The 24,302-nt window shown below is 41.8% G+C and overlaps 1 protein-coding gene across 1 annotated transcript in view; it reads right to left on the bottom strand.

The window, feature by feature from the left end:
• Positions 1-217: 217 nt before the first annotated feature.
• SLC43A1 (solute carrier family 43 member 1) overlaps positions 218-24,302 on the bottom strand; it is a 30,586-nt gene continuing 6,501 nt past the window's right edge. The window contains exons 2-15 of the mRNA XM_015820541.1: positions 22,354-22,532; positions 20,420-20,603; positions 19,908-19,963; positions 19,250-19,326; positions 9,252-9,344; positions 8,447-8,580; positions 5,422-5,603; positions 3,625-3,771; positions 3,412-3,447; positions 2,643-2,781; positions 2,379-2,520; positions 2,130-2,203; positions 1,293-1,416; positions 218-579 (exon numbers count right to left, since the gene is read on the bottom strand). Coding sequence (XP_015676027.1) covers positions 406-579; positions 1,293-1,416; positions 2,130-2,203; positions 2,379-2,520; positions 2,643-2,781; positions 3,412-3,447; positions 3,625-3,771; positions 5,422-5,603; positions 8,447-8,580; positions 9,252-9,344; positions 19,250-19,326; positions 19,908-19,963; positions 20,420-20,603; positions 22,354-22,507 — 1,716 coding nt within the window. The 5' untranslated portion in view covers positions 22,508-22,532 and the 3' untranslated portion in view covers positions 218-405. The remainder of the gene's footprint in view (positions 580-1,292; positions 1,417-2,129; positions 2,204-2,378; positions 2,521-2,642; positions 2,782-3,411; positions 3,448-3,624; positions 3,772-5,421; positions 5,604-8,446; positions 8,581-9,251; positions 9,345-19,249; positions 19,327-19,907; positions 19,964-20,419; positions 20,604-22,353; positions 22,533-24,302) is intronic.

The following is a 24,302-nucleotide window of genomic DNA, read 5'->3' on the forward strand; positions in this document are numbered from 1 at the left end:
ATTACGACTGGCGAGAGCTACCTAAGGTGCTGTACGTTAGACATGGTACTCCACCCTGCCAGCCCTTCATTCAAGATCTTTTCCTAAATGCTTCTTGGTCTGCAGTGCTTAGTGACTGATGTTCTAATCGTCTATTTAAAAATCACTGAGCTTTTTAAAATACCCTGCAAAAAAAAAAATAGAGTTTTGTTTCTATATATAAAAAATATAGATAGATATAAATATAGATAGGCATTTGTTGAGAATTAAAAGCACCTCAGTTATTTTCATAGTTCCCAAACGTAATGTTCTCACAGTATTGTCTCATCCCTTTGCTCACGGCGCCTTGCTCCATCTGTTAGGCACACCAATTCTGCATTCTGCTCTCCATCATCCACAACTCCCCACTTTCCCCATGCCTGATTTTTATAAAGAGGTGGCTTCATTGTTCAGCAAGCCATTGGCAAGTGTATTGTCCTTGAATTTCACAGGAGCACCATCTTTGGCCATTTGCTTCTGGGTAAGTTTGTAGCGGTAGTAGAAGAGATAGCCAGGGAGCAGGAAGCCCATAAATGAGAAGATAAGCAGGGCAAGATTCACCTACGAATAAAGCAAGGAGGATCAATCATCTAACATCATATCCATGAATTATGTCCATTTATGATCAGTGACAGCAACTGGTACGAAATTGCTAATTTTGTTTCTGGACTAGCCTGCTTTGACTTCATCAAAGCCCTAATTTTCCATTAATATTCTTTAATTCAAAATGAGATCACATACATTTATTTATTTTAGAGATAATAATTATCTACCTACAATAGATAATTACAACAGATGCCCATATAAAGCCATCCGTGAACAGTTCTCCCTAGCTCTGCAATAACATCCCAGAGAAAAAGTCAGATGACAAAGCCAAGACAGAGCAATTCTGTAGCTTGTGGAGCTTATGTGACATCACCTATATCTCTCTTTTCCAAATCTGTAAAGCACTTTTTAAAAACCCTTTTTTTAAAGTTGCTGATACGGAGTGAGAGTTGCAAATTAGACATAGGATGTATGTGGGTTTGGGTACAATAACAGCTTTGGGGGGGGAAAAGGCAAGGGATACGCTGATACACAAAGTACAGAATAAGAAAACTGAGAACCAAAACATATTGTTGGTATAGGAAGAAGCATATCAGCTTGGCACTGAGCTTACTAGAGTGTTTGTTAGTAAACCTAAATAGTGAAGTGGATTTCACACCAGACATGAAAAAAACACCTCATTCCTTCTTCAAGTAACTCCTATCTTCATTCAAACAGCTGAAACTCACCCAGAAGGGATCCCCGTGTAATGGTCCCACCATAGCCATGAAAAATGGCTGTTGGAGGAGAGCAAATACGGCACTGATCAAGGACTGGAGCCCGGTCAATGTACCAAAGTGATTGGAAGGGTACCTGGTGATCAAACATAATGTGAAGAAAACAACTCTCAAAAAGCTAGAGAAGCTATTGACAACCCTTACCTCAACATCTACATAGAAATATACATTCCCAACAACCACAAGTTTCTATTTTGTTTAGAGGAAATGGAAATCTATCAGTTGTTCAGGGTTGGGGAGCCTGTGGTCCTCTAGAAACTGCTAAACTGCAACTCTCTGCGGCCCAGTCAATACGTCTAATGATGGACAACGCTGGGAACGATAGTTCAACATCCTCCAGAAGGCCACAGGTTCCCCACCCTGCTCAAAAACTGTCCAATCTATCAATATTATAAAGATTTAAAAGCCTCAATGGATTAAACGTGTATTTAAGTCTAAGAAAATGCTAATGGAAAATGTAAGAAGCAAGATAAACTGCCACTCTTGTTTAAAAACCATGAACAGTATTTAGACTCAGTAATTGGAAAAGAAATTTAACTAATGCTTCTCTTCTACTTCATCCTCTTCCATTCTTAGGGAAGATTTGGTCCCTTGGGAAAAAAAGACAATGGGATAAGCAAGAAAAGAAAGCCAAGTCACAGGGATTTCTTCTTCTTGAACAGACTGCCCTGCTTAGATTAGAAGGACTACCCCATTTTAAGCTGAGTAGCAGACCATTCTACCAAACTAGGGCAATACCCTTGCACTCGTTCTCAAGTGCAAAAGATGCCATCCAGTGGCAAAACTTACACAGCAGCATAGAGACTTCCGCAGGCAGAATGGAAAAAGCCGCGTACCATGGTGTGAAGAATGAAGGTCACAAACTGTAGGGGAAGAGACAAAGAAAGAATGAGGAAACCAACAGGAGTCCTTGAATGAAAGATAAGCTAAGGCGCTGGCGAGGGAAGGAAAACAGCACTGAGGCAGCAGAAGAGCATTATCAAAGGGAGGGAATATCAAGGAAAATCAGAGAGGAATGAAGAACACAACAGAGGTTACCTGCAAAGGAAGGTTGTTGATCAAGCAGGTGATACCAAAGCCAACCAACAGAAAGTTGGTGGTGACAAAAGCTCGGATAGCATTGGTGAGCTTCTGGATCTTAAGGTAGCGGACTTTAGGTGGAATTCCTTTCATCTCAGGACTAGGAAGATAAAGGAAAGACATCATTGGTCCTCCTGTTAAATGCCCCAGCATCTCTACCCTCAAGCATGGGTTCCATTCTACATTTGCTGTTTTGACATTTGGAAATTATCAAAGTCTCACTTGATAGATCCAGCACGATTTGTATTTCCTGGTGCGTCCACACAATCCTTTATGCGCCAGTCCATCACATAGCCAATGAAGGGACAAGTGAGAAGACATAATAATTGCATGACACCAAAGATGGAAGAGTAGAAACTGACTGTCCAACAAAAAAAAAGGAGAGGGGGGAATGAAAAAATAATCCAAAGAACCAGGAGAAATGTTCCTTCCCTAACCAAAATAAATCATTTTGGAGCCCCGAGGCATATTATTCTAAGTTCATGGGGGGAGAGGGGGAGGATGAGATAGAAGTATAAAACCACATCGTAACAGAAATGAAACCTTCATTCAGAACAGCAGAAATTTTCTGGTCCAGCTTATTTACACACTTAGATCAACCTGCTGACCATCATTTTATGCCTTGTTTTCCCCTTTTTGCCTTGCACTTCCCAGTCCATAACAGGAAGCTCCTGTTAACATCCACAGTGGTCATGATGGTTCTGCTGTTTCAGCACTCTGATTTCACTAATGTGAAAAAAATCATCCCCCTACATCTACCCAGTAATCAGAGAACACGAAGGGGGCAGATAGTTAGCAGTGCTTGAGCTCACAGCAATGGCTAGCATTTTTTGAAGGACATGGAGAATATTTGGAAGGTTTGTTTCCTAGGAAATGGAAGATTTCACCTTAAAGCTTGGGCAGAGAACTGTATATAGAAGCCCTTTATCAGATTACATTACACATATACTTTGAGAGACCCATCTTAGCCCGAGGCAATTAAGACTCCTGCCTGTGTTCTTGGCTTTATCCTCCAATTCTTCTGGCACTGGAATAAAAAGGAAAAAAAAAGAAAAAGCTCACGTCAGATTAACCAGATTTATTTTCAGGATAGAACTTTCAACTAGAAGCTCACTAAGCAGGAAGAAACAACCTGATTCTTCCCTCTCGTTGCTTCCTTTTTTCTCCTGCATTGCTTCCAGACGCCCTTTCCCATTGAGCTCACCAGGGTCCACGCCACCCGTCACCTGGAACTCCAGCATCTTGTTCATAGCTGCCATATAGAAGATGATACGCAACTGGGTCATGCCCATTGTGATGAGGCTCCACAGAAAGATGGGAGAACAGACACTGCGGCAGAAGGGGATGGAGCCTGCGTCCAGAAGGAAAACGTTAGAATGCTTTTTGGACAAACAAATGAATATCCTTTCCCCTTACACTGTACTTATTAGGGAGGAATTGGATTGTGTCTCAGACAAGACTTCTCCATAAGGTGCTTTATGGCTATAGCCTCCCAGAAAAAGTAAGCTGTCACAGGCAATCTATCTGGCATCAGACCTAGAAAGACTGATCTAAACGATCCTTTCTTAGCACTCTGCTTTTCAACAAGGTAGGTAATAAAGATTCACCTGAGAGTCAGAGATTATGATCTCTTAGGAATGTACTGGTGATTTCAGCTAGACCAGGGATAGGCAACCTTGGCTCTTTTATGGCTTGTGGACTTCAACTCCCAGAATTCCTGAGCCAGCATGGCTGGCTCAGGAATTCTGGGAGTTGAAGTCTACAAGTCATAAAAGAGCCAAGGTTGCCTACCCCTGAGCTAAACAGAATATACAGTACTTCAGGAGGCCTTAACAGTTCTGAAAGGCCAGTGTGCTTAATGTACAGGAAGTCCTCATTGAACAACTCCCCTGTTTAGTGACCATTCAAGTCATAATGGCACTGAAAATGTAATTTTTTGACCAGTCTTGTGGCAATTGCAGTGTCTCTGCGATCGCGTGGCTTTAGTATGGGGCACTTTGTAACCAGAGGGCATTTGCAACCAGTGGAGTGTCCCATGGCCACATGATCATTATCCGCATACTTCACAACCAGTTTCTGACAAGCAAAGTCAAGGGAGAAGCCAGCAGTAAAATTGTAGTTGGGGTTACATGATGTTTTGCTTAGAGAAGAAGCTGCCAGTCCCAACTCTGGTTAAGTGAGGACCCCCTACAAGCAGAGAGGATTTCTGCTTCACAGAATTTGGATCTTAATCAATTAAATAAATCTTTTCTGTTATTTGTAAACCTGGATTGAGTTCAAGCTCCACAAAGGTACCGGTCACATAACTTACTTATTTACAAGTTTCACTTTTTCCCTGGCTGATCTTCTAACCTATACTGCTACAGGATTGCTACCGGTAGAAACCTAGAGAGAAAAGACTGTGTTCCTTTACGAGAACAGTGCAGAGTTAATTCAATTACAACACCAGGTGTTTTTTTTTTGTTGGTTTGCTTGCTCGCTTGCTTGTTTGTTTGGTCAAAAGAACAGTAGTTGGACTGGTGATCCATATCACTCCTATTTCTATCTTGAATTTTGTTTTGTTTTCTTTTTCCAGTCACCACTGCCTAGAACAGGCAAAGGAGGTGTTTCCCTCCAAAATTAGGACTGAAGCCAACAAACAAAAATGCTCGAACTGTCTCCTGCCAACAGATGGAGCCAGATGCCAGGGTCTGTCCTGAGCTTTGGCAGCCACAGCTAACAATCACCCCTGATGCCACAGGCCCAAAGTTGGAGAGGGGAGGAACAGCTGGGAGGGAAGATATAACGTAGTGCCAAATCTACAAACTATGGAAGTTCCCATTTCTTAGGAAGGCTGGTACCAGCCCTCAAACCTCCAACAACCCTTCTGGAAGCAGCTTGCAAGCCAGGCACATGACAAAACAAACTGCAAGCTTTGTGAAAAAGGCCCTTTGCCCACATCCCCTCCCCGCATAGCTTCTCTCACTGAGCTGAGGGATGGCAAGGCAAGAAGAAGACTCACGCTGGGCTGATTTGGTGGCCCCTTGGCAGAGGTCCTGCACTGATGGGTAGAGGGCCTTCTTGCCCCCCTCCAGCTGCGGCTCCCTCTGGCTTAGCCGCTGCCCCACAGCTGTCACATGCAGGTAGAATCGGTCACCGGTCACCTTGTGATCTAGAGCTAGGCTGCTCAGTTTGATCTTCTTCCTGTTTTAGGGATAAAGGATCAAGGAGGAGGAGAAGGAGAGACGAGAGTTGGACTCACACACTGAACAAGGCCTGTACATGGTGGCACAGTGGTTAGAATGTAGTACTGCGGGCTAATTCACTGCTCACTCCAGGAGTTCAATTCTGATGGGCTCAAGGTTGACTCAGCCTTCCATCTTTCCAGGGTCAGTAAAATGAGGAGCCAGATTGTTGGGGGCAATATGCTGACTCTGTAAACCGCTTAGAGGGGCTGTAAAGCACTGTGAAGTGGTATATAAGTCTAAGTGCTATTGCTATCGCTACATGGACTGTTTGGCTTTTGGTGGTCTCTCAAGTGAATCCAGCCTTCAGGAGTTATACATACAGTGATCATCTTTTATTTGGAAAAATAGAGGACAAACCTGAAAAGGGGGCAAATATGAAAGCGGTCTGTAGGCATTAAAAAAAGGTTTATGTTTATAATTATGCTTTACAAAGGAACATTTAAGAGCAAAACCAAAAACATAAATAATTAAATTAAATAAATCTAAAACTTTTTCTGAAATAAAGGATCATCATTTATAACTAAGGGCATATATGACCATTGTAGTTAAAAAGTATAGTAAATGAATTTTGTCTTAATCACATAAAACGCTGCTTGTTTAATAAACTACAAGTACGCAAATCACAGTGTACATAATATATGACTGTGGACAGAAATGATCCTGGCAATGTCGTCTCATAGTAGCTACAACCAAGCCTACTGCAGCTGATAAAAAAAGGGTTTTCCCTCCCTTGATTTCTGCTACTTGGCAGAAAACCGAGGTGAAGAAAGGACAAGAGAGCCTGAAGTACAATAGAACAGGGCTTTTCAACCAGTGGTTGGATTCTTATGTGATTTTGTGACTTTGAAGTTCTCGGATTTGTGCAATGCGGGCTTTTTGTTCTTAAGGAGTGTTTGGCAATTTCTATTGTGGCTGATGTCTGGTGTCAAATTTTGGGTTCTAATTCTATTGCTCTGCTATTGTTAGCTGTAAGTTTTGCTGCAAGAGATTTTGAAGTATTTTTGTCCTGAATGGATTTTGCCTGTAACATTCCTTTACTTATGAATGAAGCCATTTGGGGAGGCTGCCTTAGCGGGCAGCCAGTACTTATTTACATTTGGTTTTTTTTGGGGGGGGGGTTCTTAAGTGCCAGCCTGCTCCTTTCTAACCAGTAGCTAATTCTTAAAGAGGAATGTGCCTTTTTAAGCTAGTTCCCTCAGCGGTTTGTCTTTTCTGTCTCTGCAGGCTTTTCCTTGTTTGATCAATATATGGAAGAGGGAAAATATGGGGGGGGGGGGGTTCAAATTCTTCCTTCAGAAGGAGATGGGAATGAGAAAGAGGGAGGCAGGGAAGGAGGGAGGGAAGGAAGTCCCACCTTAGCACTTGGCCACCAGCAGCTCTGCCATTGACTTTGCTTGTCAAAAGGTTGCAAAACGGGATCACATGGCCCTGGGACACTGTGACCATTATAAATATGAATCAGTTGCCAAGCATCCAAATATAAATCACATGATCCTGGGGATGCTGCAACGGTCATACATGTGAAAAATGGTCATAAGTCACTTCAGTGCCATTGTAACTTTGAATAGTCACTAAGCAAATTTTTGTAAGTCGAGGACTACCTGTACTTTATCATTTTTTTCCTTTTTTTTTTTTTTTGGTCATCACGTTTTTGACACCTTGCTAGGTGGTACCTGAATATTGCCATATCCTAAAAGCGGTACAATCGGTGAAATGGTTGAAAAACCTTTGCAACAGAACATGTACCAGAGGAGCCTGATGGGGCCCAAGCCAAATACAAGGAGTGCATTAGGGAGAGCCTCAAGAATTGTGGACCATTCCAAGGGAAAACAAGTCTGTCTTCAAACTTTATCAGTGTTTCTCAACCTTGACAATTTTAAGGCATGTGGACTTCAACTCCCAGAATTCCACAGCCAGCATTGCTGGCTGTGGAATTCTGGGAGTTGAAGTCCACATGCCTTAAAATTGTCAAGGTTGAGAAACACTGCAGAGGGAAATGCCTTGGGGCTGAAAGGAAAAGCTGAGCCAAGGCTGGCATCAACATCTGGCACCTTTAAGAACCTGCCAAGATTTGGATGGGGTGTACTATGCCTGTTTCAGGAAGAGTGCCAGATGTTTGGGTATACCATCTTTTTCATCCCCTCTGAGTCTCTGACCCAGGGGAATATTACAGAAGTATGTATCATTCTGAAAGCCTGAAGTTCCACTGCAGGCTAAGCTTTCTGTGCATCACCAACCAATCAGAATATAGTAAGTAACCAGTAGCAAGCCAGTTTTCTGCAATACACACTTAACAAAGATGTACATTTTAGCAAAAGGTAGAAGAACAAGACTCCCCCAAATCAAGCCAACACATGGCAGCAAAAGCAGGCCATCAGAAGACAGACAAAGCAATATAAGAAGGAAACAGAGTCTGTGAAGGAAGCTCCACGGAACCGGATACATCTCTCTTTAATACTACTTAAGATACTAAAGCAGAGAATGCTGACCCTGACAGTCAAGAAATTGCAAATCAGTCCATCTTCCATTTAGCGTAATGTGCTGTAACTATCCACGAGCTGATCTGAACTCCCAAAATTTCTAATGAACGTGGCAAATAGGTAGAAATTAAGGATAATAAATACAATACATCTGATGGGGAAAGATAGGTGCGGCGTCCGCAATAAGGAGGGAGAATAGCCACAATATAAATTCTTGAGAATCATCACTCTTGCACTCTGTTTACCAGATGGTTTACCTCTAGAAAACATGCATAACTTTGATTGGCTAGAGCTACATTGCCATGCAATTCCTACTTACGTATAGTTGGCCTCTTCTGGAGCTGGGAAGGACTCCTTAGGCCAGTTGATCATGCAGTTGAGGAAGATGAGGCAAGCCAGGCCTGACCAGACAAGCATGATAACGATGAACGAAACTCCTGCATCATAGATCAGCTAATAGCAATAGGACAAGAGGCAAAATAAACATCTGGAATAGTAGAAAAGCCACAGAGAAAGAATGGAATGGCTTTGGACATTCCAATAAGTAGTCATAGAAGAGGCTGATAAATTCTCTAATATCTACACAATATCTATACTATCCCTGTGGATTCCGTGCACACAGTTGAAAACATGCATCCATCTCTTCACTTAAGCTTGGAAAGCAATGACAGATGTCGTCTATGGAAATTCTCAATCATCCAGTTTATGGTTGCCCCAAAGTTGTTTTTCCAAAGAGAACTTGACTTTCTTGGTTTTTTTCTTTGAAAACATTTCACTTATCATCCTCAGAACTGAGGAAAGTTCTTGGATGAGAAACAAAATGTTTTCAACCCCCAAGAAAGTCCAGTTGCCTTTTGAAAAGCAGCTTTGGAATAACAGATGACATGTCAATCAGGCCTGCTTCTACTCTCCTTTCCTCTTCCCAGAGGTAGAATATCCTTTGCTGGTAGACCACACATCTGGATTCCTCATGTGTGTCTCTCAGCCTAATGATGAAAAGCTTTCTGTATCATCAGCCAAGAGAGAAGAATGTAGACGTACAACCCACAGCTGCCTTTGACTTTCCAGTTCAGGAATTTGGGATTAGAACTTTCCTTGCTGCATCATCCGGTTCTACTACATACCTTAACCCCAGGAAATGTAACAGCAGAAGAAGCATAAGAGCCAATCAAGAGGGCCATGAAAGTAGAACGCAAGTTTCCAAACATGTTGGGCAGCTGAAGAGATACAAAAAGAAGCAACAATAAACAGAAATATACTCCCTAGTCTGGTCCTTTCAAATTACTCTTTTATTTTGAAGTCTTGTAGACCATAACAGGTATCAGCTTCAGTACCAAAAAGCTGGATCCTTCATTATTTTCCATATTCTCATCTAAATCATCCCCATTTCTCCCTCTAAATTCTAATTTTGCATCACAGATACATATTCAAACCAAAGGTATTATTGCCTAACAAATTACAGTGCACAGCTTCACTTGTGTACTCAGAAGCCAAGATCCAATGAAGTAAGTGGCCTAGGATAGTAGCATTAGCTAACTAATACAATGTTTATTTTAAAATTATATACTACTTCCTTGAAAAACTCAAAGCCTAAAAACTAGCAATTAAAACAATAATATATTGTTTAAAGTATATTGCACATTAAAACATTATAGGTAATATACAGACTCTATAACAAAAATACTAAGAAAGGTAGCAATAGAAGATCTAAAAATCACAGCAACATTATAATTAAAAGACTAGAAAAAACAAAAATATACTGAGTCAATAATCACTCACTTGGGAGACCTTTCCAAAGTCCCTTGAAGATGACCTTGTCAGGTCAACATCTTTTGGAAGAGGGATTTCTGTAGATACTACAGTCCCAAACTTATAAAGGGCTAAAACCAGCACCTTGAAGTGGATCATAAAAAACTGGCATGATGTGTTCATATTGCCCAGTTCCTTTCAATGCTCTTGCTACCAGAGTTCTGTGCTAATTGAAGCTGCTGAGCCATCTTCAAGGGTAGCCTCACGTACATATATCCGATTACAATAATCCAACAACAAATATTTAGGACATGGATTATTGTTTTGAAGCTACTGTATGTATATCCAGTTAGGGCTGTAGCTAGCATATCAGCCTAAACCAGGGGTCTTCAAACTCAGCCCTTTTAGGACTTGTGGACTTCAACTCCCAGAATTCCTCAGTCAGCTTGCCTGGCTGAGGAATTCTGGGAGTTGAAGTCCACAAGTCCTAAAAGGGCCGAGTTTGAAGACCCCTGGCCTAAACTGATAAAGGAACTACGTGCCACAAAGGCTACATAGCCCTTTGCTATGAACCTGATTCTTTAAGGCACATGCAAAACTATTCAGAACAGACTCTGGGTACAAATGTCATTAACAGCACACTGTCTTTTCTGAACTGAGCTTCAATTTGTTGCTCTTCATCATCCAGTCCATTTTCAAACGAAGTCCCTCATTCCATGTACGTATTGACCAACATGGAGGATACAATGGAACCTGTGAAGCCCCACAATGGTCAGTCAGAAGTCCTCCATTATCACCTTTTGCAGACAGCCGTCCAGAAATGAGTAGAACCACATTAAGGCTGTTCTGCCTATAAGTTAAGCTGTTTAATGTCTCCAGAAAGATTCCATGGTTGATAGACAGCTGCTAAAAGAAGTTGGGGAATCAATAAAGTTTCACTCCCCCATCTTCTCCAGGCAAAGATTGTCAAGGCAGTTTCCCTGTCAAAACCCCTAAACCTGATTGAAGTGGATCTAGTAAATCCATTAGCACCTGCAACTGATCAGCGGTCATCTTTGTCCAGGAAGGGAATGCTGGCCACTGGCCTTAAAATTATTTAGATCTAATCTAGAATCACTGATATTATTCCCAGGAATGGGCTCATTACACCTTTTTTAATGAGGTTATGATCATTTATGTAAGCAGGATTTATAACTTCCAGATCAAGCTAAGCATGTCATTCTTGCTGAATACAATAAGCCATAAGGGATAACAGGCAAACAGATGTGGGGCTGGCTGACTTGCTCAAACACTCAAACAGTGTTAACAGGCCCTAAAAATAAAATACCCAAAGAAATCTGATGAAAACTGAGCCCTGAACACGTCTACAAATTGGTCTGAAGCTGCAGAGTCTAAATTATGATTGTGATCAATAGTTAACATGACACAGCTAGCCATCAAGGATTATGATCTGTATTCAGCTGGATCCCAAACAACCCTCAGCTATTCAGAAAAACTGTGCTGAATGACACTGGGAAGAGATGCAATGATGGAAGAGAAACTGCTTTTTGCTTCCATCATCACCACAAAGTATGTTTGATAATGAGCTCTTGTGTTTGATCAGATTCAGGATGTGTTTTTCCTCCACTTGGGTATTAGTCATCTCCTGACTTGCCCTCGTATGTATCAAGGGATTGAACAGGCTGTATGACATGTTCAGGAGCAATAATCAATCTCTATATTCCACATGCAGCCAAATCATCAACACCAACCATATTAGCTGAAAAATCTCCCGCCCCCCAAAAGCCTTCTGAAATCCATCCACCTCCTGGGGAGCAGACCACTCTAATAGGTTTCCCACCTCTGCAGAGAGGAATAATCTCAATAAGAAAGACTCTAAGCGTGACAAGAGAGCAGACATAAAGCAGATGCCACCATCCTTCTGCCCAGTAGAAATACAAAAAACAAATCCAAATCCCTGAAATCCAGCACAGGCCAGGTAATTCAGGGATGAACATTAAAGCATCCCAGGAGTCTTCGAAATTAAGTCCTAAACCAGGGGTAGGCAACCTTGGCTCTTTTATGACTCGTGGACTTCAACTCCCAGAATTCCTGAGCCAGCCAAGGTTGCCTACCCCTGTCCTAAACAATCTCCATCACTCAGATTGAGAGGCTGTTGGATTATGGAGGGATGATATAGTCCTCAACTGACCACCACAACTAAGCCCAAATTTTCCATTGCTAAATGAGACAGTTAAGTGAATTTTGTCCCATTTTACCTTTTTTGTCACATTTGTTAAGTGAATCGCTGCAGTTGCTAAGTTAATAACACAGTTGTTAGGTGAATCTGGCTTCCCCATTAGCCCTCTTTGTCAGAAGGTCACAAAAGTTGATCCCATGATCCCGGGACACTGCAACCGTCACAAATATGAACCAGTTGCCAGGCGTCCAAATTTTGACCTCATGACCATGGGGATGCTGCAATGGTCGTAAGTATGAAAAACGGTCATAAGTCACTTTTCTCAGTGCTGTTCTAACTTTGAATGGTCACTAAACAACTAGTTGTAAGTCGAGGACTACCTGTACTATCCGTTTTAAGCTTATTTCTTTCCGTGGCATAGTGCCAAACATAACATTGGACTTGGGTAAACAGTGAAGCAGAGAATGGCTCCTTCTCCAGTTCCCCAATATATGCCTCTCTCCAAGGCAAAGGGAAAAGGTGTGGCACCTTATTCTGCCTGCTCACTGGCTGGTACTCGCCACCTGTGCCCTGAGGGTGTTTTTCTGCCTATTCCAAAAAACACATTGATCTCCAGGTGAAGCAAGTATAATCCTTGTATGTTTTGAGATAGCAATGTTTTTGAGATAGCAATGGGGCAGAGTTTTTAAGCCGAGGGCTTGGAAGAGCTGTTGGTCAGGTCACCTAGACCAGCAAACAGGGAGAGAGAACTTCCTGCCAAGGTCATAATCCTTACTCCTTTGCAGAACCCGAAATGACCAGAGCCACCCTGGGCCTTTATCAATGGTGAACAGGAAATTCCAGCAGATACAGATCTTTGAGCCCCAGCTGATAAAGTACCACTAATCTCTCTTTTGTATGGCTCTTAAAGGCACAGGGTTAGGGTCACCCAAATTTCAAAGTATTGCCTCATAATACATGACATTCAAGGTATCTCAAGCAGGAGAAGAGACCCATGACTTCTACCAGCTACCAGAGTCACATATACCAGGGGTCCCCAATCCCCGGTCCGTGGACCAGTACCGGGCTGCGGCATGCCAGCAACCGGTCCACATAAACAAGTAAAGCCCCATCTGTGGGATGCAGGTAGCACACAAAACCACACACTCTCGGGTCCGTGGAAAAAAACTTCTCTCCATGGAACCGATCCCTGGTGCCCAAAAGGTTGGGGACCTCTGACATATACTACACAGCCCATACAGCTTATATCACTTATACACACAGCCCAACAAGGAAAATTTAGACACTCACATTACACCCAGAGAGAGCAAGATGTTTAAAACTGTATGTTTGAGTTCTACCATTTGTTACACAAGGGTTAAAAATTACTAAATTTTACAACTACAGATATTTAAATTCACTTATCTCTGTAAATTACTTAAATTATATGAACACAGAGAAATGCTAATGAGAGCCAGTAGGGCTGAGAGGTTTAACATAAAAATGTGGGTGTTAACTGTGATTCAAAGGAATAATGTTCAGATTTTTAATGCTTTTATCCTATAACATTTTGTTTTGCTTTAGATTTACCTCTAGCAAATAAAGGGAAAAAAATAAGCACTTCTGTCTGCTGATGGAGGATTACATAAATGGATAATGCTCAGAATAGAAAGAGAGAAATCTAGCATGTCAGGAAATACTAGACATCCCATGCCCCGTTAGGTCATTGTTACAGAGATATTTCCTTACCTAATCAGAGAAACTGAATTAGCAAACAGTAATGGAAGCAGGAGCAATTTCTGATTTCCTGCTGGCTTCCTCATTGAATTTCCTTGTGAGAAGCTGGCAAAAAGATTTAGGAATCCCTAACTTACTTAATTAACTTCCTTCCTCCCTCCCTCCCTTCCCTAGCTGCCTTCCCTCTCTCCCTGTCATTCTAACATTATCTTTCTTCCTCCCTTCTTTTGTTCATACAATCCTTCCTTCCATTTTTCTTTCTCTTCCTGCCTCCCTCCTTCCTCCCTTTGTTCCTTGCATCATTCTCTCCTTCCTTCCCTCCCTCCCTCCTCCCTGTCATCAGAGTGCATACCAGGTGTTGTGTGGTGGGGAAGACACTCAAAGGGGGTGATGCGAGTCAGGGAAAGCACTCAAGGGGTGGCACAGATCATAGGAACACATAGGAGGATTGGCATGGGCTGAATAGGATGGGGGGGGTCTTCCTTCCTTCCCCAGCAGGCAGGGAAATGGCTGCTGCTGGGTAGGGAAGGGAGCAAAGGATTGTGAGAGTGGCTGGGAAACTGTCATGGAATATTCCAAATGAACATCACATGACCAAAGCAGCACAACAACAGCCTGAAGCAGCCACAATCTTCGCAATTTCATTCCCTTGAAAGTCATGGGTTCTGGATTTTGCACACATTCTATAAGTTGACCCATTTGAGGTATCTCAGTTTAAAAATTGTTACCTATATTGCACTGTTTCACCAAATTAAAAGTCGTGACAATAAGAATTTTAGTAGTATTAGATAAGACTATGCTAATATTCCAAATATATGTTTTCTTTGTTCAAGAATGTTTTTTTTTATCTGAAAAAACACTCAGCCTTTCAAAGGGGCACAAAGATTTTATTCTTCTCCCTAATTGTTATGCTTGAGAATTAGGCTCCAAAGCAACGCTATATTTATTCTTTATGCTACAAAAGCAAACTCCTGTGCCAAGAAAAGCCATGGATAGTTTGCCTATTGTTGGGGTGAGCAATAGTTTTAAAGCAGAGCCAAAACTTAAGAGTTGTTTAATTTTTTTTTCATCTTTTGACAACCACAGGTATCGGGGCTGGTAATGTGACTTTTCTCGCCAAGGGTCTGGGGTTTGTTTTTTGGGGGAGTGGAAGAAGAAAAGTTAAGGGAGAAATAAATACCTTAAATGTCATGGAAGCTTATTACATCAATTTTGTTCCTTACTATGGACAAAATGGTCAGAGAACTCTATTATTAAAAAACTATGGTTGTATCACTGAAATTGGGCAGTACAATTTGGGAGCAAAAAAAGTGGAGCTGAGAGCCATATGTCACCTGTCAGCCATGGGCAATCTACCTGTGATCTTTACTATTTATTTGCAGTTTGATTGGTTCAGAGAGCAGCTTAATAAGAGTCCAGTTTCAAACTTACAAGGCATTATTGGCACTTCTTTCATTTGGAAAAAAAATATTCAGAATCTGCTGCTCACTGCTTAATGCAGAGAATTTTTAATCAGTGATGATCAGTATTAAAATTATTTTTGGCTTTTTTACTGTAATAAGGAACACTGAGAGAAAGAGAAAGACAAGCACATTTTCAGGGAAATTCTATGAGCTTAGTACTTTGAGCAGCCATTAGGACAACAATAATAGATGGGCAAATAGGTCAACAGCATAACAATAGCTAAAGAAACAAGCCTGTGGAGAAAACTCAGTATCTTTCCAGAGAATGGTTCAAGGCCTGCTGTAAAAACAATGTCTCCCTGAAAACCATGTATCTTGCACAGTCCCTTCAAAATGCATATTTTTTAAAGAGACAAGTCACTATCAGATCAGAGATCATACCACAGGCTACTCATATGGTCAGGGATGCAATTTTATGGTGCAGCTATAAAATCATTAACTCAGGGCACAGATTCTCACAGATCGTTATGCTTTTGTAAAGAGATGCTCATATCTGCATCCACAAACTACTTGAGGAATTATACATTCTGGAATCAAGCAACTGGTCCCCATGATTTTTTTCAGGCAGATAACAATAATCTTCACCAGTTCCTATCAAGGTGTATTATCATCCTCCACATCATCCAATATTTACATCATATTTGTTGGCCAGCTGTCTCACAAAAGCCAGAGAAACAGAGTTTTGTGTGTAGTATTGCCACTACTGCTATGTGGTGTTTTTTAGATTCCAGCTTTAAAATGTTATTTGATGAACGTGAAGCACTCATCTACTATCTTCTCTAATGCTTTAAAGAAAGTGCATTTTACCGAGGTTTAGGGGGCTGTTTTAAAGAGATGCAGGCAGGGACACACAAACGGGTGCCACATGAGCAATCCCTCTGAGCCCAAACTGCAAAGCTTTAATTACCATTGTGAAAACAAAAACCACTCAAACCCGAAGCACAGATGCCAAAAGATGCTCTCGGGTATTACACAGAAGTTATGCAAATTGATTTGAAGGAATCCCAAAGAATGGGTTTTGCACCAGCAAACTCACAGCAGTAGAAGAAAATCTCTCCCCCCCCCTCTGATATCATCTTTCCCTTACTGACCCAGTGCCACTTTCTAAGGAACATCTGAATGGACTGCTAGACAGACTTCCAGGGGCACCAAGGGTGAGTGAACAAACCCCTCTCATAATTCTCTCTTCTGCGACTGAAGGTGTCTACCTGCAACAGGAACAGTCTCAATAGATTTCACAGTACAATTTCAATTCTGATAGGCATGCATCAAATCACTGTAAAAAAAATTATCCTGAATGTACACCGTGCAAAAACAGATCTGAAGCACAAATTGTCAAGAAAGTTTTCCCCGCCTCTTTTTAAAAAATGCCAATGAGGAAGAACAGCAGTATGCTTTTCAAAATTGAGCTGAGACAGAGATTTATCTTTGGCACATAGCATTTTTCTCCCCTTCCCCCCCCCCCACACAACTAAAAAGGATGTAGAATTTAGAAATACGTACATCTTTCCTGTGATCCTGAAGCACAACGCATCCTGGCTTTTACATGGAAAGTCTGAGTATCCTAATCATGACTAATCAGAGCTTTCTAGCATCTTCTAGGTGCCAGACAGCACACGATGCATTACAAAAATTATGGATCCATGCTTCTTGGAACTGCTTTGGTCCAAGCAATTAGATTTGAAGCCCACAGACATTCATTGTTTTACAAACTACAGTGGCTATTTAATCAGCCCTGCCAGCCATGAATACAAAATCACGCAATATAAAGCTCTAACAAGATTGACATGCTCCAGAGTCCATCAGTGAAGAAATGACACCATGCTGGTGCTCAGAGATGTGCTTTCTCTGAGGCTGTTCCTGCCCTCTGGAGCACCATCCGCTCCACCCAGCTCAACGTGGCCTGTTAGGAAGACCTTGATAGTTTTCTTCAATATATTTTGGGACAGAGCAGTTAATGACCTCACTTGGGGGCATGTTGTTTTACACTGCTGTTTCCCCAATGTGAGTAGTTGATGTTCTTTTCTGCTATGCATGTTAAACCTGTTTTAAATGGTTTCTTATATTGGTATGCTGCCTAGAGCTGCTTCCATGGATAATAAACTCAAGCAAGCAAGCAATCAGGCAGTGGATCAAATTACAGGTGTAGCAATTCCCAGCAGAGCTGTGGCAACCGTAGAGATCTTCACACAGTCTCTTCTCCTTTCTGCAGACAGGCACTTAAAGCCACTGTCGCGTCCTAGTGGTGTTACAAAGGGCCAAATCTGTTCTTTTTAGAATACACCCCCTCAACAAGGAGGTGAAGTTTTACTAGAACAGCAATGGACCTTCTTTGCAACCTTGAACTTGCTAATGTCTCCTCTGGCTACAATACTACACTTTGGATTCCCATTTGTTTTGATAAAAGGACCATACAGATGTGCATGGTAAACCTCAAATAAGCTTAACAATGTTTTAAAAACAAAAATAAGCCAACTTCTCTCACAACCCACTCAAGACAAGAATATTCCAGCCCAAGTCCACAAAGTAGCTGCCCTGTTTGAACTGCCACATCGGTGGAACTAGCTGACTTTCATCATTCTGCCCACCTGATATGTTCAAGCCGAGTGGGGGACAGTTCAGATCCCCTCAATTAAACACTCTCATCTTATGGGACTGAGGAAGCACACCTTCTGGATCATAGCTCCTGTCCTCTGGAAAGCCATACCCCTAAGACAGCGGTTCTCAACCTATGGGTCGCGACCCCATTTGGGGTCGATCGACCATTTCACGGGGGTCGCCAAGCAAGGCTGTCTGCCATTTTTTCCCCTTTTCCGGCGGATGCCTTACCTCCCTTGGGCTGGGCCAGCTGGTGGTCAGCCTGCTCCGTCTCTGCCGCTTGCCAGCTACACCTCTGCCGGCGCAGGGGGCGGATCCACGCATGCGCAGCGCTCCCGGGCAGGGAAAGTCCTCGACTTACGACCGGTTGGGTAGTCCTCGACTTACGACCGGTTTAGTCCTCGACTTACGACCGGTTTAGTCCTCGACTTACGACCGGTTGGGGGTCGCGGCATTAAAAAGGTTGAGAACCACTGCCCTAAGACATGCAAGCTTCCCACTCTCCAATTTTTGGGGGAAATCTTTTTAAGATCTACCTCTGTTCCTAGGCCCAGAGTTAATGTGTTAGTGGAGAACCCCATCACACACCCCGTGTGTTTGTGTATGTTTGCATTTTATTATGATTCTTTATACTGTGCTGTTATGTTTTAAATTATATATTAGATATATGAAGTGGAGCTGCTATAATAAACCATCACCTATCCATCATGGCCCTTGCCCCATTCCCCAGCCATCAAATAGTTCTTTACTATCCTATTCCTGCAATCACTGTCAGAAAGAGCTCTACAAGGCACAAAAAAGAGGTTGGGGCAATGACTTTTCACTTTTAATGTAAGACAGTGAGAATTCAGGAAGAACCAGCTTCTAATCTGTGACTGCACTACAAAAGAACTGGATCTAATTTATAGATCTGCTGTAAGCTTAGTGATCTGAGGAATCTCTCTCTTTTTTGTAAATGCTTTCTGTAATCCTTACATTCTAAAAGACATGAGATTCCTGGTGAGTCTTTCAGTTCAGCCAAGAGTACAAGAGTACATCTAGGCTCAATTAAGAGTAAGTATATAATCAATGTGTCCAAAATGAAGTGAAACAGACACACCTAATCAAAACATGCGCAGAGCCAAAGCTATGGTCTCAGCTTAGTAGAAATTTAATAGAAAATTTTGGCAAAGCCAATAAATTACAGATTGTGCCTGAAAGTTCTCAGGTTGAGCAATATAGAGAATCTGAGTGAAAAGAACAAACAAATTAGGAGTCAGGCTCTGAACCCTAAGCCAATAGACCTCTGTATCTTAAAATCCAGGGATGGGCAAAATAACTTAAGGCCAGAATGATCCCACCCTGACCTTGGAACAGACTGTTCTAATCTTGCTGGAAGAATTCTAGTTAGACAACGAAAGATTATTTCTGTACTTACAGTTAAGGAGGTGAACGTCAGGCAGATCCCACCAAAACCATTTAGGGAAAGGCCAAGAAAAATCAATGGAGAAAGAACTGGGAAGGAGAACAGAAATATGGGATGAGAAGATGGATGGTGTTCACAAGGAATGGAGGAGATTTGTGGGAAATAGAAATACAATGGAAGACTGAGTGGAATAGCAAAAAGACTTGAGAATATGATATGGGTTTTTTTAAAAGGAATAGATCCATCTTTTCTACAAATATCCAGTTGGGGAAGACACAAGCTGTATAATCTAGCACATTTGAAGAGATCAGGCTGGAGATAGTTGAAGGAATTTAAGATTGCCAATGGGAGAACCTGTCTTTTTAATATATCTAGAGTCATTAAGGGGGATGTAGCCATAACCCTCCGAGAGTCATTTCTCTATGAATTGGACTTCTCGCAGTGCACATGTGGGGCCAGAGAGGCAGGAAACCAAAATGGTTGGGTTGAGTTGTATGACAGAACCAGAAGAATATTAGGGAGGGAGGGAGGGAGGGAGGGAGGGAAAGAGAGAAAGAGAGAAAGAAAGAGAGAAAGGAAGGAAGGAAGGAAGGAAGGAAGGAAGGAAGGAAATTCACATTTGCAAGTAATTAAAAGTTACTAATTCAATTAACACAAAAATTCTTCTCACCTAATGGGTTGTAGGCAGCCAGAGCCATGAGAGCACAGGAGAGAGCAAAGCTGGCACTACAAAGAAAGTAATAGGTATATCAAATCATTGCTGGGCTAAGTTATGTCCTCAAAGCAGCTTTCCTCAACCTGTGCCCTTTTGATGTACTGTATAGATGACAACTGCCAGAATTCTAGTGGCCATATTGTGAGTTGCAGTGCAACACAACTGGAAAGCTCCCGCTATGGAAATTCTGCCTCAAAAAGACACAGAAAATTATTGAAAACTGTTCCCCAATTATTTCAAAATTATATTCTCCACCTTAAAAGCTGCAATCTGTTGTCAGTTCTCCCTCTCCATCCAGTGTGGTTTCTAATCTATGTACAAGTTCACTTTCTAATATTTATTCATTTCCACTGAAATGAGATTTTGTGACCTAGTAACCTCCAGGCATTTTATTTTGTCTTCCTAAGTATTTTGTTCAACAGGCCACCATGCTATTTGCCTCAGCCCAAAGACCTTTTTCCTCTTACCTGCCAACTAGGCGGAGTGGCCTGGGTCCAAATCGGTCCATCAGGATGCCAAGAGGCAAAGTAGCTGCACTCAAGAGAAAGGAGCCAATGGTGAAACCCAGGGTAAGCATTTCTTCCTGTTCCACACAGCTGAGCCAGGGATGGGACACATTAAACACAATTGAAACATTGGTGTTATTCTTATCTAAAGAGAAAAAAAATGGCAAAATACATTAGGACATTGATTTCAAATCCCACTGTTGCATCTATTCTATCCTAGGGCAGGATTGTATTCTGTTCCTAAAGAAGCACAATCAAGACCTTCTTGCTGCACTGAAGAAAACACAAAATTGTGGAGGTCTTTGATGCTCTCTGAGCTTAGTTATTTTCTTGCAGACATTGCATTACCAAAATAGGTAACATCATCAGTAGTAGAAGGAAGTGGGGTTTGCTCTCATTTTATACACTAGTGCAGGGATAGGCAACCTTGGCTCTTTTATGACTCGTGGGTTTCAACTCCCAGAATTCCTGAGCCAGCATGGCTGAGCTTGGAAACCTCTCCCTTTCCCCTCAGCATGGCTGGCTCAGAAATTCTGGGAGTTGAAGTCCACGAGTCATAAAAGAGCCAAGGTTGCCTACCCTTGCACTAGTGGCTTGCCCTGCCAGTGTTAGTGGGAGTTGGTGGCTCCTTGATTAGGCTACTGTTTACTATTAGCTTGTTGGTAGTTTCTTGATTGTGGCATTATTTCTTGATCATTGGTTCAACACTGTGGATTAAACACAACCTTCTCATGTACAGCAGAGAAAGCAAAAGGAGGAGCAAAATAACCTGGGAAGGAAGAGGATCTGAATCACATTCTGAGTGTTCCAGCTGATTGCTGTGGGCCCATTCTGAGCAGAGAGGGGCTGCTTTGCTAGTTCAATCGCCAGCCAAGAAAGGCAGGGAGCGATTCTATGATAAAAGAGAATGTGAGTAGGGGAGAATAATGGATTTGGCTATCATTTATAGTGAGAGCAGCTCTTTCTAAAATTTTAATAAAGTCAGACAGTAATCTGTTGCTTGTGAAAGATTTAGGAGACAGGCCATGATCTGAGGTGCTGTATCACAAGAAACAATAAAAGCCTGACTCCAGAAAATGAGAGGTCCAGGCACTTGGAGGAATTGTAGTCTGCCTTTCCTATAAAGTGCAAGGTCAATCTTATAAGGAAGAACACTATTATAAGATTTCTCTGGGCCTTTGAGGAAAATAGTAGGAAAATAAGAGCTAGTCCAGCCACTGTGTTTATTTACAAAAAGATGGTTTGAAAAAAAAAAAGCTTTGTGGGATTGTTAATCTCACATGGTCACGGTGAGGTAGTACTGCTATGTCCTGCAACATAGAATGCTTCACAGCCCTAGCAAGAGTTAGGATCATGGGAAACTTCACTTGTTGGGGAAGGTACAATATGGAACTACAATGTGGAGATGTTTTATAAAAAAATAACGATAAAGGACCCCCACAGAAACTGTTTTAAGCCATTACCGTATAATAAAACCAGCTCTATCAATTTGGTACTAATTTGTTTATTCCTCCATCTTCAGTCCCTCACATAAATTGCAAGATTTGTGTAGAATCTGTGGAAGAGTCATATGAATGCCAGACCCCGAGGTTGAAGCTGCTGAATCCATTTGTATGGAGTCCCCCTCTCAACTTTTGATCAAGTACACAATACTGGTACAAGTTACTAATCAGTTCTGTCAGATTCATGCTTAATTCTGTCCCCACAGAAGCCTTGTCAATAGGACCCAACTTGCTTCGTCTGCAAATGTTCTGGTAAGTGCAGAATTGGGGATGAGGCCAGCGAGGATTTGTGGAAATGGGAAGTGCAACACTTTGCTCAGCATATCCCCTGCAAACCTCCCCATACTTTATCGTTTTATCTCACCTAATAGGCTCTGATCCCAGCCAACTCACCTATGCACATATGGGAGTAGAAGCCTTCATGTTTGAGCATAATGAGTAAGGAGCCCCAGCCCAGCAAAACAGCAGAGAAAAAGAGATTTTCCACCACCGCAATACAGGCCATCCACCAGCGTCGCCGGTATGCCTGATGCAAGGTGGGTGCCATCTTCCCTCTGGCTTGTGAGAGGAGGCTGCAAACAAAACAAGATCATCATTTTTCTTGGCACCCGGGTCTTATTTACTATTCCATTGATCTGACCTGAAAATTATAGGTAAGACATATAGGTAAGACAATCAGTGGTAAGATGCTTGGTTTACATGCTAAAGGTCCCAAGTTCAATCTCTGTTCTCTTCAAAAAGGGTTAGGAAGGGAAGCCTGTAGACCTCTGCCAATCACCACCCATATTAGATGGAACAATAGTCAGATCTGATGGCAGGAGACACCTACTTTTAAAGAAAATAATGGGATGCAAAACTCTCCCAAACTCACTGGAGTTATTAATAATCTAGAGAAGTAATGAAGCAGCACTCCAGCTTGACACTACACATCGGGGTGGTGATACCTGTCTACTACCATATCCCGGAAGGCAAGAGCTAGCAGCAAAATATTGTAAAAGGGGGAATATATAACCTTGAAAACTACTAAAAAAGGAAATTGCTGGCCCAGCTATTAGCCTGAGGGCAAACAGCTGCTAGGATTTCTTCCAAAAGAGGTCTGAGCCACACAATCAGTTGCCTTGTAGCTACTGGAGTTAAACAAGGGCAGCCTTGGCAGCTGCTACCACTCACAGGGCAGGAGCCTCAGAGAGGTTACAGCCCCTCCCTGCAGAAAGCACATGCATCATTGGAGCCTCCATCTGTTTCGTGAGTTTCCGCCTTCCCCTTCACCCTTTCGTTTTTTTCATGAACAAAAAGGAAGATAAAATGTAAGATAAAACTATGCAGACCAGTAATGGCAAACCCTGCCCCGTAGAAATGTCAATATACATCCCTTCGTTTACATGCCTGGGTTAGAACCCCACCACGGAGTATCATATGCTATGAAAGGAGATCTTGTTCCTTGCTTGCTGGCAAAAACCAGGCCAGGCCAATTCGCTTGTTTTCTGCTTGAAGTTGCCTATCACAGACTGAGAGTAAACTGGCCTCAGTATATTGCTTACTGGCCTGTTTGTTGTCAGCAAGTATAATTCAAGTACCCCCCCTTTTTTAAAAGAAACAACAACAACATGCTCCTATGAGCTTTTTAAAATGTGTTTATTTTCTGAAAATCAATTACATAAGTGGGCTTCATCAGCTATAGTGCAGATGCTCATGTTATGTTATGCGTCTGTATACAAAAGCTTACAATGTATTTGTATCAGAAGTATTATTTTGACAAGAGAAGTCTTCACAGAACAACCTAGAGAAAAAATTACTAAGAATTACACTGAAGTCATAAATGGGCCAATCATGATGTTTTTAGCTCAAGGGGAACCCTTCTAATGTAGCAATTGAAGTACCTAAAGATACATGCCATGAATTCAAATCCCCCACTTGCTTACTGAATGATCTTGAAATACTCTGCCTCTCTCAGGAGATTAATGGGAGGATGACAATGTGGAATAAGAAATCACATTCACTAAGCATAGTGTCTCTTGGAGAAAAGGATATAAATATTTACGTAAGTCAGAAGAGGCAATCTAAACATATTCACTTTTAACAAGTATAACAACTGGAAAGAGGGGCACATAACTAAGGCAGAATATCAGCAAATAGCCCGAGCCTGCAAAGATGAAGTGAGGAAAGCTAAGGCTCAAAATGAACTAAAATAACAAAAAAAGCTTCTTTCAACATGTAAAAAACAAGAAAAAAGTCAAGGAAATGATTGGTCCATTAGTGGGAGAAAGTGGCAAGAAGGTGATAAGCGACAGGGAGAAAGCAGAACCATTTAACTCGTTTTTTGCATCCGTCTTTACACAAAG

The sequence above is a fragment of the Protobothrops mucrosquamatus genome, unplaced genomic scaffold, assembly GCF_001527695.2.
Source record: "Protobothrops mucrosquamatus isolate PMUCROS unplaced genomic scaffold, P.Mucros_1.0 scaffold1143, whole genome shotgun sequence".
Taxonomy (NCBI): domain Eukaryota; kingdom Metazoa; phylum Chordata; class Lepidosauria; order Squamata; family Viperidae; genus Protobothrops; species Protobothrops mucrosquamatus.